Source organism: Parasteatoda tepidariorum, chromosome 8 (assembly GCF_043381705.1).
Source record: "Parasteatoda tepidariorum isolate YZ-2023 chromosome 8, CAS_Ptep_4.0, whole genome shotgun sequence".
Lineage (NCBI taxonomy): Eukaryota > Metazoa > Arthropoda > Arachnida > Araneae > Theridiidae > Parasteatoda > Parasteatoda tepidariorum.
This window is the reverse complement of record NC_092211.1, coordinates 68489899-68502500: the sequence shown is the minus strand read 5'-3', so window position 1 is coordinate 68502500 and position 12602 is coordinate 68489899. Positions and strand designations below refer to the sequence as shown.

Here is a 12602-nt window from a genome sequence, read left to right as displayed (position 1 = left end):
AATTATGTAAATTTTGCTTAAGGGCATTCAAAGTAACAAATAAATCATGTTCATTCAAGTAAATCATGTAAATTTCGCTTGAGGACATTCAAGTAAAATATGACAGGTATCACTTTTTTATTAACTCCTGTAATTAAATTTAAAATATTTGAAAAGAATAAAGTAATACTTTAAATATACAATAACTGACTTTAATATCAAATAAATAATTATAAATAACTAAAAATAATAGTTACGAATTCAAGTTGAAAAGAAGGTCAGTTTATATCACATATGTTTCTGTTTTAACATATTTAAATAAAAATTTAACCAAAATTCTTTAATCAAAATTACATGAAAGAGCTTTTTGTGAAAAAAAAATTACCAAAAACATAACATTTAACAAAAGAAACAATTAAAACGAAACAAGTTATTATAAAGTTCATGTTTATGTGTTGTAAGATTTTATCCCCCACTTAGGAGTTTCTATAAACAATTTAATTTCAATCTTTTTAATAAAAACTGTTATTTCTTTTATTTTATTCTTTTCCCAAATAATTTAGTTTAATTTTGAGAGTTAAAATGAACTTCTGAGAAATTTAGTTAGGTTAATTAATATGAATCTAACACTAAGTGGTTCAAAAAAAATGTGGGATAAAATATGATATTTGATTATATACATTCATGTATGTAAATATTGATATATTGTGTACATAAATATGATGTTTAAACATTATTTTTGAAACTTACTGCTTATTCAATCTTAAACAAAAAAAATATGCAAATTGTTGCACATCTTAATTCGGTGACAATTTAAAAAATCCTAATTCGATTTCAGTTGGAATTAATCATTTTCATTTTAGAAAAATAATCCTCCGCAAAATTTAGTTCCGATATTAATTAAACTAAAATGTTAATTATATGCATGAATAATCAATAATTAAGAACCATCATGAGTGAATTTATTACAAGATTAATCCCTTCCTTTTTTTTTATTAAGATCCTTTACAAAACAACCTTACCAATTAAATTTTTCCAGTTTTAAAAATTTAAGTAGCTTGAACTCAAAAGAAGAATTTTTAAAAATAAAATTAAGAAATTTTTTTTTTAATTTTTACTCATCATGAAACTTATCTATACTTTGAGAATCATTAAATGCCCTAAAAAGAAGATTTAGAAATAAGACATTATATTATTTTTCATAAAAAGCAATTCATTTTATATAATGAAGCATTGAAAAAAAATACAGTGAGTATAAAGTTTTTGTGTACGTTTTGTATTTTCGATCTTTGAACTATTTTATTTTATGGGAAGATATTTTCTAAAATGAATACAGCAATGAATTATCAAATCTATTAAACTTAGTGGGGTAGAAAAATAAAAAAATTAAAAACAAGTTAAAAATATCTTTTTACTTCTACATTGTTTTCTAATCACCACTCTTGTTATTTTTTTAAAAAGCGTTTTTTAAAAATGAAGTGAAAATAATATAAAAATAAGTAGACTCGTATTAAACTAAAAAATAACTATCATATCATAATATTATTATCATAATCTGATGAAACTCTATTAAATAAAACTCTATTTAAGCTATCAAAACCAGTCTGATTGCCTGGTGAGATTTGATAATGTTTTTCATGATGGCTTTCAGTTCATCTCAATTTCGTTTGGCAATCATGTGAAATTTGATATTTTTAATCTTTCTTTCTTCCATAGTTATTCATCAAGTTTTGATTAAGTTTCAATTTTTCTGAACTATTTCTTATGTTTTTGAGAAAAAAAATTTTTTTTAATGAATTAAGAGCATGGGTGACGAAATACCTTATATGGGAAAGTTTAATAACACTACAAAATAGGATGTACAAGTTTCTGGCACCTTTAAAGTTTTTTTGAAATATTTTTCAATACTATCGAAAATGATCCTTAAATCAATATGTTTTTATCATTTTTTTAAAGTAAAACCATTATCAATATTTGATTCGGAAAATTTAGTATCTTGAGGAATATATTCTATATTATACAGGGTATAATACACTGCAAAAAGTATTGTGTAATACTTATCCGAATTTGTTGTTCAAAACTCTAAAAATTGTGTCAATGATTCTTTTATTTCAAATTAATACCGAATCAAGCATTTATATGCACTTAAATGGATGTAATTAAATCTTAACACCAATAATTGATAAAGCTTATTCCAAGCTCAGATGTAGATTCTCCATTCATGTATTATACTCGCCAATTTTGGCGTATGTTTGGCAGCCGTTAGGCGACAACGGTAGATTGTTAATTATTGTCGAGATGGTGAAAGTTTCTTTTCGCCTCGCACGATGCTTAGCAGTTCAGAGTAACAGAAGAAAAATAGTGTTGTAAACGGCATATATGTTTTAAGTTAAGTAATAAAGAAAAATGCGAAATATAACTCATAAAAAAATTATTTAAATTTCTCAATTGTTGTAAATAATTTTTTAAAGTTTAATTTTTATCCGCTTCTTAGCCTTGTTCGAATTCATATTAATATTCTCTCTGTGATTTGTATCTGGGTATGTCTGATGAACAAATTTATTTTATTTCAAGAAATATTATATATAGGCATTCTAAATTAAACTGATTCTTACTTCATATTGTATCCAAAAAAATAACTTTATCGACTCTTATGAGCATCGTATCNAAAAAAATGACTGTTTTTGTGAGAATGACCCATATATAGGCATTCTAAATTAAACTGATTCTTACTTCATATTGTATCCAAAAAAATAACTTTATCGACTCTTATGAGCATCGTATCTAACTGTATTTATAAATTTTAGCCCAACTGAATATAAAAAATGGCGGTAACTACTTTACATGAAGTAATGTCAAAGAACATTCTCAGTACTTCACTAGGCAAGGAAGTGTAGAGTGTAGCACTTTCATTCTCAACATAGTGTAGATAATAAGTATAACGTTTGAATAATACATTTTAAGGGGACACAGGGCACTCAAAATAAAAAAGTGCCATTTTTATTCAATCATTTTTAAATTTTAACAGAATAGTAGTAGTGTTATTAGAATTACACTACTAATATATAATTAATATTAGTGTTGTTAATAGAAGTTTGTGTACAGAGTTTTCGAGAAAAAAAATTATAATTAACTTTAAAGTTATAGCTGAAAGCATGGTTTTTAATTGTAGGTAATTGCGGACAAATTTTTATTTTATTAAATTTTGACCAATTACATTGTTTATGAGTACTTGAATAAGTTTAAGTGATTATGGTATGCTTGTAAAAATATAACGTAACTAGGCATTAAATTTTTAATTTTCTTCAAAAAACACGCCTCACTTATGTTTGTTCAGCTATTAAAAAATTAAATTAAGATATTGAGTTAATGAAATGCATTTAGAATTAAAAAAGACACATCGAAGAGTATCTGAAAATTGTTTTGATAACAATAAAACAAAAACTAGTACGCGAGAAACTTTTTGAAGTTGTGAGAACATTGAAAAATCTCATTACGAGAGAAATCAACTTCATCAACTAGAACTACTTATTGAAGTATGAACCTTTTCAAATTCATAATTTTATAACTCTGTATGAAAAACTCTGATTTAAACACGATTTGCTGCCTATTACTTAGTAAGTGTAATTTTATTTAGAAGATTATTTAGTAAAATTTTATTTTTTAATAAGTAAGTGTAATTAGTAAGTGTAATTTTTTTAATAAATCAAAAATCAAATAATTGATGTTTGAAAGATTTTTCTCACTCTTAGCGTCCAGTATCCCCTTAAACCAACACATAAAAATCCTGTATGCTTGTTTAAATATCTAAGGAATTAGGAATTTGTAAAGGTCAACAAAGCTCTAACATGTTTGTGCAGTATAAAAAATTTTAGTGTATCTTAATCCCAAAAATGGGAGCAACTACTTACACCTAAGCAGCATGCTGAAACAACGTACTTGGTACTCTTGGTACTTGGTGATTCACAGGGAGAATGTTCTTTTATACTTCTTGCTATACCCTGAATTCTCTTACACAAGTTAACTCCTGTATTCAATTTAAGTTAAAAATTAATTTTAAGGCTTCGCAATTATTAATGATAACTATTTTTTTTCCTATAAGCACGCTTTCTTAATTTTTGAATCGAATAGCGTAATAGCTCTAAATAGTAAATAGTTATAAATCTATAAATAATACACTGGTGGACAAAATTAAGAGATGGAAGACATTTTCCCAAATATCTCAAAAAATACTGAATATAAATAAATGAAATTTGGTATGGATATAGCTTATTCCATGATAATAAAGTATGCAAAACAAAAATGAAAGTGCCAGTCACTGGCAAAACCTATTGCCAATGAATCCAATGTAATCTGAACTTAAGGATAAAAGATGACAATAAAAGTGAGGCTTGTACAGTGTGTGTTGCCTCTAGTATGGTGTATTTTCACCCCTGACAGACAGACAGCATGCACAACGAGTATGCATGCTGTTAATAAGGGAGTAAAGGAGGACTTGTGGAAGACCCTCCCATTCTTCCACCAGAGCAATTTTTAACTCCAGAATGGTTCTGGGGGTGGTAGGCACATCGCAATAGCTCTCCCAAGAGCATCCCAAGTGTGTTCAATAGGATTTAGGTCAGGGGATTTGACTGGCCAATCCATTCGTTGAATATCCTCGCTTTCCAGATACTCATCAACCATGAGAGCCCTATGTGGTCGCGCATTGTCTTCCATAAAAATGAACTCAGGGCCAACAGCGCCCCTGAAAAGACGCACATAAGGCTCTAGGACCTCCTGTTTGTACCTCTGGGCATTCACGGAACCATTTTCAAACACATGGAGCGGTGTGCGGGTATCTTGCATGTGCGAATGAATGTGCGAAAATGCTTTCCATCTCTTAATTTTGTCCACCACTGTAGCAATATAATATAATTTTTCTTAAATAATCGTGTAGCTTTTTGGATAAACAATATTTTCCCTCTATAGTTTTAAATATTTTAAATATTTCTTTTCAGAATCCTCTATAGTTTAAATATATATAGTATAGTTATAGTTTCATATAGTTTTTTCCTCTATAGTTTAAATATTTCTTTTCAGAACCTATTTAGTGTATCATATTTTTTTCTAAGTGTCTAACTTTACACGTTTATACTTATATGCAGAAACAATATTTCCCTCTATAGTTTAAAATATTTTAAATATTTCTTTTCAGAATCCTCTATAGTTTAAATATATATAGTATAGTTATAATTTTATATAGTTTTTTCCTCTATAGTTTAAACGTTACACGTTTATACTTATATGCAGATTTATATCATTCTAGAGATTCTTTAATTCATTCTTAAAATTTTAAATAAGTTTCACGTAAAAATATGGATTTAATATTTTAATCACGGTTTTAATTAAAATAAAAATGGAAAAAGAAATAATTATATTTATATAAGTCTAACATTTCACGTTTTATATTCTATAAATTCTTTACTCATCCGTATGATTTTGAATAAATGACGCACAAAAATATTGATTTAATATTTTGATTGCGATTTTAATTAAAAGAAAATTGGAGCAAGAATTAATTATCATTGTATCTGTCTAATATTACCCGTTTTATATTATTTTATAATTCCTTTAATTTATTCTTAAGATTGTAAATAAATTACACACAAAATTTAGATGTAATATGTTGATTACAACTTTATTAAAAGAAAATTGGAACAAAAAATAATTATTTTTATATCTGTCTATCATTAAACATTTTATATTATTCTATTAATTCATTTTCGACATTTTGAATAAATTACATATTTGAAATATTTGTGTAATATTTTGATCACGGATTACCTAAAATAAAAATGGAACAAGAACTAATTATCTTCTAAACACGCAAAAGCAGAAACAAAAAATATTTTCCGAAACAGATCACGACATTTTAACTAAACGCAAACATTACCAGATAAGCTTTTGTTTTTAAATAACATTCAACTACGAATATTTAAGCTTATGTTCTAAACATCACAACAAAAAAAGTAATATAATTTTAGGGTCTTATTATTGTATTATAACAAAAAAAAACGCTTTTCCAGAAATTTCTTTTATCCAAAACATTAAGTACGCGAATATTAAATGTTTTGTTTACTGTTAAATTATTACGAAATTGTTCAAGCTTAAAAAAGAGATTAAAATTAATTGGAGTTTTCTCAAAGCTTTGCGTTTTTATGCAGCATAATGAATCGCCAAAGAGATCGCATAAGATTAAAGTAGTGAATAATGAAAATATATTTTTTTCTCTTACTTCTAACCGTACTACAAGCTTTGAAGATAATTAATTTAATCACTCATTCAAAATGCATTAAAAATTTAAAGCTAGTTCTTAAGTTTTTTTTTCAAGTTGTTAACTAAAAATAATTATGAAAAGCGTTGTAATATTCAAAATTATTTTCATAAACTTATTCAAATTACTTACATATATCAAGTGTATTTACTGCAACTGCTTAAAAACTTAAGTTAAGAGTTTCATTTTAATTCATAATAAGAGTTTCATTTTCTATTTAACTTAAAGAAAATAAATTTCATTTTATGTTGTAGAAAGTTTACTTTTTTATAATTTTGCTAAATTTTTTTTTTATTAAAAGTAGGAACATTTTATTAGGGGAATTTCAAACATTTATAGTTTACGATTTCGAGAAGTCTTATTGAGGTTTCAATAATTTTCACTATCATAATAATAGTAAAATATTAAAAAAAAAATATGGAATTGACAGAAATAGTGAAATACTGCATAGTATACGGAAAAAGAAATTCAAGTGAAATTACCGTACAGTATGTTAAAGAAATTTTTGGTAAAATAAATAAGTAAATAAATAGAGAAAATAAATTTAAAAAGCATACTGGTTTATAAAATCAAAATATACGCTATTTAAACCATTCATTTGGTAAATTTTTATTAGTTTTTATCACATATTATAACACCTTACTTTTTTATCACATATTATAACACCTTACTTACTACCTAAGCTTTTTGGTGTTCCCATAGAGCCAGAAGCATGGAAAATTTTACCATATTCTGGGGGTTTTAACTATACTTTTTTTCTGAATGGGGGATCAGAAAGTAATGTCGTTACGGCTCATTAAATGTTCATTAGTCTTAAGAACCAATTCATTTTTTTTTCTATCTATTTCGATTCATTTTCGATCCAGCATTGGAAGGTTGTTGCTAACTATAAAATCTTAATAACAAATATCAAATGCGCCGAAACGATATATATCACCATATATATATATATATATATATAACAAAACAATTACAACNATATATATATATTATAATTTTATAATAAGATGTAACTAAAAACATTGAAACATTGACGCACGAAACAGATTGGAGTAGAATGATGATTACTACAAACATTTCCGTGTTTCATCAAGCAGTAAAACTGATTTGGATATTTTCTGTCTCGCATTCTGAAGTTGTAATTCTTTATATATTCTATGATATTCTAGTTATTTCTATGACATTCTAGCTTCTATGATATTCTAGTTTCTATGATATTCTAGTTTTATTTTGGTTTATATACTAACGTATGTAATAGCGTCTTGGTTTATAAAATAACGTTTGCATAATAACGTTTATATAATAACGTAACAACCCGTAATGTATATTAAATAAATCACCCCAAGAAACTAAAACTGTAAGGTACTTCTTTATTAAAACATCATTCGCTTCAAAAATATACAATTTGGAAATAATAGTCCGCAAATTTCTTTGCACTCAAAAATTTCCCATTTTCAATACTTGCAGCACGTGAATGAAAAGAAACAAAAGTGATTTGAAATACAAAACGTTAAGTTTGCAAACGAAAAATGGAAATAGAATTCTATAAAAATACCCTAATGTGTATAATTTTTGACTAAATTTTTCAAAAAAGATTTTAAAAATATTTGTTGAAGGTGGACCTAATGGAACATCCGGCGTACTTAATAGTTAGCATTAATTACAGAGCAGTTTGTTTTGTTTAAAAAATATATTTATCATTTTTTGTTCATATTTGGTTCAAAAAACCACTTTTATCGATTTTCTTAAGTTATCCATGATTAGTTCTTGAGAAATAGACAATCTTCAATAGTTCAAAAAATTAGAAAAACGAATTTTAAATTAAACTTATTGTAAAAGTTAATTTTGGTTGTAAAAGTAAAAAATAACTCCTTTATTTGCTGTTATTATTTCCTATTATTATGCCTCCTTTGTTTTGTTACTGAGCAATATCTCTTACGGAAATAAATTAAGAAAATAACTAAAAAAATAAGCAAATAAATAAATAATGTTACTTTTTTAAAAGATAAAGATCCTTTTTTATGATTTGTTTTTAAATATGAGTATAAAAACATTTTTGGTGCATTTTGTCAAAACAAAGAGTAGTTAATTTTTTTCAGATTCCTATAAGGTACCGTTAAAATATTACGTACGCATATTTTTGACAAATTTGAATACCCCCCTAAGGCAACATAAATAAGCAAATCCCAAACTCCTTCCCTGCTTACGTAAGCATGTCGCAATGTACTTCAACTCTGACATATATAGTAGTTATCTAATTTGAGGATGACATTCAAATAAAATATGTAAACAAAATACACAATTCAATTAATTTTACAAAATTTTAGGGGGGGGGGATATTTTTCCAGATTTTTTGGGTTCAAAATGGTTAATCTTGACCTTTTATTTTCCTTTAAATTTCCTCCAATCCTATTTTTATTCTAAATTTTAATTTTTTTTGTTGTTATTTTTATTTCACTTTTGAATTCCGAAGATAAAGGGGCTTTAATTTCTCTTACGTAAGCATTGCTCATACCTCTTTTCTTCTCCTGTCGGCAAAAATAAGCAAATCACGCGTCCCCACCCCCGTCATGCGCTCACGTAATAACTAGGGGATTAAAAATTAGGAATTAAAACATGTATCAAAATTCCAAATAAAAAAAAAGGTCGTTTTAAAAATAAACGATTTTATTTGCTTTAAGCATTAACCAACTTCAATAGCCTGTAGTTTCATACCTTAACTACCGAAAATCATGGAATCCATACATTTTAAATGAATTAAAGAGCAACCGCTTAATGCGTTCGCCAATATTTCTATCCAAAACGCATTTCCAATTTGCACTGTAAGCCATCACCTCAATCATAAATACAGTTCAAATACCAATTCCTCATACCGTAATTGGACACTCCAGAATGTTCTCAATAGTAGCGTTCGAAATTCCGCATCGCCAGTTAAAATTCACAAACGCATATGTCGTTTGTTGACTGCTTAACCCTCGATTATGGCACGCCGTCATTGATTCAGTCAGAATGCGGCTGAGATAATTAAGTGCAGAACCTGCTGCATGAATCCAACCACAGGCGACAAATTATCGTTATCTATCGAATGTTGCAGAGGATCTCATCGGCAATCTAGTATCTCCTGGCCATTACTTCCGGAAACTCAAGACTATCCTGATTCGAACACTTAGTCACGAATCATTATGGGTCCAGGTTTGCAATCGTTACGAGTGTTATGGGAATTATTACTGATTTAAGTATCCGTTAAGATTCTGCTGAAGTGCGTGCGTTGCTCCGAAACTATTTCTTGGAGAAAGATGCTTTGGTCTTAAGTTTAACGATACAAACTGTTTGTGGTAAATTGTTAAATATGGAGGGAACGATTTAGGAAAACGTCTCCCGGGGAGCTGTTCTATTAAAGTATCTTGAGAAGGTGCTGAAATATCGAATGTCTTAATGTGTCTTTAAGCTTTGCTTATTAGAAGCGATTAAGTTTCTGGAGACAAGCTTTTGGGGAAAATGAGTGAATGCTGTTTTCATTTGTCACGTTTGAATTTGTTGCTCTTTTATTTTAACGTGATAAATTATTGATCAAACATATCGTATAATTCTCAGATTTTATCTCTATCTTTATAATAATTATAAAGATAATTATCTTATAATAATTATCTTTAATTATTATGTTTATCTTTAATTATTATATTTATCTCTAATTATTATATTTATCTTAAATATACTTATCTTTAATTATCTCTAATTATGAAATTAGTATTTAAATATGACAAACTATACTTGATGAAGGAAAAACATTAAAAGTTATTTAGGGAGAAAAAATGGTCATCGTCGTTTTCCTCGACTAACACAGTTATTCTTGTTTGTTTTTCACTTTTTTTTTTATTTATTTCGTTGGATTAGTGGTTTCTTATTTTAAATATAATTTGTTTTTCTCATCCTCTTGAGAATGGATCATTTCAACCGCTGAAATCTTGTCGAAGTTTTCCGATTAAATAATTTTTCATCAAGTATATCTTTGCGCTTTAATTTTTTTGAATAATTTAATTTATTTAAAATTATATTTCTCGAAATTTATTTATGTATTTAGAAAATTTTAAAAACTCTAACCTTTTTAGTGGTTTTTAAATTCTTCTTTTTCCTTTTAGTGAGACATAAATGTACTAACTTCTTTATGTGTGCTTTTGCGAAATGAATGTCAATACTATCTTCAATATTTATGTTTAAATGCTTTCGTTTATTTTCCTCTCTTTTTTTAAGAATGTTCTTTTTTTATTGTAAACAATGAAAGTACTCTCTGAATCATGGCACTGTTTTAAAATGCAAAGAGTGCTTTCTAAAATAATGAATAATTCCGAACATTAAATTCTAAATTTAGGTCTTTTTTTAATCAAATTTATTAAAATAACAAATTTTTTTGCTGCTAACAGGACATATTTCTGAAAACTTTGCTGCAAATGTAATGAGTTTCAAATTTAAGCAGTGTTACCAATCCAACCAGTGTTACCAAAAAACAAGAATAGGTGCTTGACAATGGTTGGGTCATACAACGTGGTCCATCTGAATATGCTGGTCATCATCCTCCAGAAGCTAAAAAACTGGTAGTAAAATTTCTATACAAATATGTGAAAATTAACTGCTTTATCTTTTAAAATTCATGTTCTTAAAACAAATATCCATCGCAGGGATTCTCTTATCAAAAGAATTTTATTAAAAAACATAAGGAGGTGAGTTTTCGAATGTTCTTTTAGATATTTTGCTACCAGTTTTTTGAGGACGCTGTTTATTTTACATACGAAGCATTTATTTATGTGTAGTCCTTATAATGTACGTACCGAATTTCATCGATATCCATTAGAACGGATTCTATGATCTAAATAGAGGTACCACTTTTTATGCAAATAGAACTCAATATTTTCCTTTCAGAGCATTAAGTAAGACAATTTTTAATGGAAAAATCTCTTCGGTACAGTCGCTATAAACTGGTGTTTCTTAAGTGCAGAAAAATGTCGCTCAGAACTTTCTTCCACTAAGCTCTTCAATTATCTAAAGAATTCGATCTTTAAGAAATGTTTTTCGGAAAGTTTGGAGAGTGAAGAAATAATGAACTATTTGAGATTTCCTCAAAATGATCAATTTAATCTATTAACACGGGTGTCTTGTTGCAGAGGGTCTTGTGTCCTATGCCATGCCACAGGGTGAGAGGAGAGGAATAGACATTAACCTGTCGGACAAGATCTATGACGGTATTAAGGATGACAGTTATCTCCATGGCGGTCTGGGACAGTTGACCGATGGGCTGAAAGGAGAGGACAACTTCCGGGTGGACAACACGGGTTTCGGAAAAGGTAACTTGATTGATTACTCATTTTCCTATTAACGTGTATTGTACAAGCTCTTTTTATTTATTTATTTATATTATATTCATCTTAGTTGTTGTCATCCAAACATATTTAATTAAACATAGTGGTGTTGACTCACGTCTCACACAAAGAATTTTACGCATTGCTTTTATTGAGATTATGTACTGAATTCAACAAGTACAGCGAGTGTTTTTATTTTCACCTTCAAAAATGTTTTAGCAAATTTTTACACTCACGTCTCATAAAAAAAAACAATTTTATGTATTGCTTTTATTGAAATTATGTACTGAATCCAACGAGTACGGTTTAGATTATGTACTGAAGATTATGTACGGTGAGATTATGTACTGAATTCAACAAGTACAGCGTGTGTTTTTATTTTCACCTTCAAAAATGTTTAGACCAATTTTTACACTCATGTCTCATACAAAGACTTTTATGCATTGCTTTTATTGAAATTATGTACTGAATTCAACAAGTACAGCGTGTGTTTTTATTTTCACCTTCAAAAATGTTTGGACCAATTTTTACACTCACGTCTCATACAAAGACTTTTATGTATTGCTTTTATTGAGATTATGTACTGAATTCAACAAGTACAGCGTTTGTTTTTATTTTCACCTTCAAAATTGCTTAGGCAAATTTTTACACTCACGTCTCATAAAAAAAACTTTTTTGCATTGCTTTTATTGAGATTATGTACTGAATTCAGCAAGTACATCGTGTGTTTTTATTTTCACCTTCAAAACTGTTTAGGCACATTTTTACACTCACGTCTCATACAAGAAAACTTAATGTGTTGTTTTTATTGGAAATAAACAAGTAGAGCAGGACTTTGATTTGCAATTTTTAAATTTTTTGCGCAAGATTTTTTTGATGGATCAGGAAATAAGCAGTCCTAGATTTAATTTTTGCCAATGCTTCGTAGATCATCAAATTTGATTAGAAAGGATTTT

At 27.6% G+C, this 12602-nt stretch overlaps 1 protein-coding gene across 4 annotated transcripts in view; it reads left to right on the top strand.

Annotated features, from left to right (window-relative positions):
- LOC107448750 (discoidin domain-containing receptor 2) overlaps positions 1–12602 on the top strand; it is a 607770-nt gene that overhangs the window by 572261 nt on the left and 22907 nt on the right. For all 4 annotated transcript variants that reach the window (XM_071184184.1, XM_043046729.2, XM_043046731.2 and 1 more), the window contains one exon: positions 11452–11631. In XM_071184184.1, the coding sequence (XP_071040285.1) occupies positions 11452–11631 (180 nt within the window). The remainder of the gene's footprint in view (positions 1–11451; positions 11632–12602) is intronic.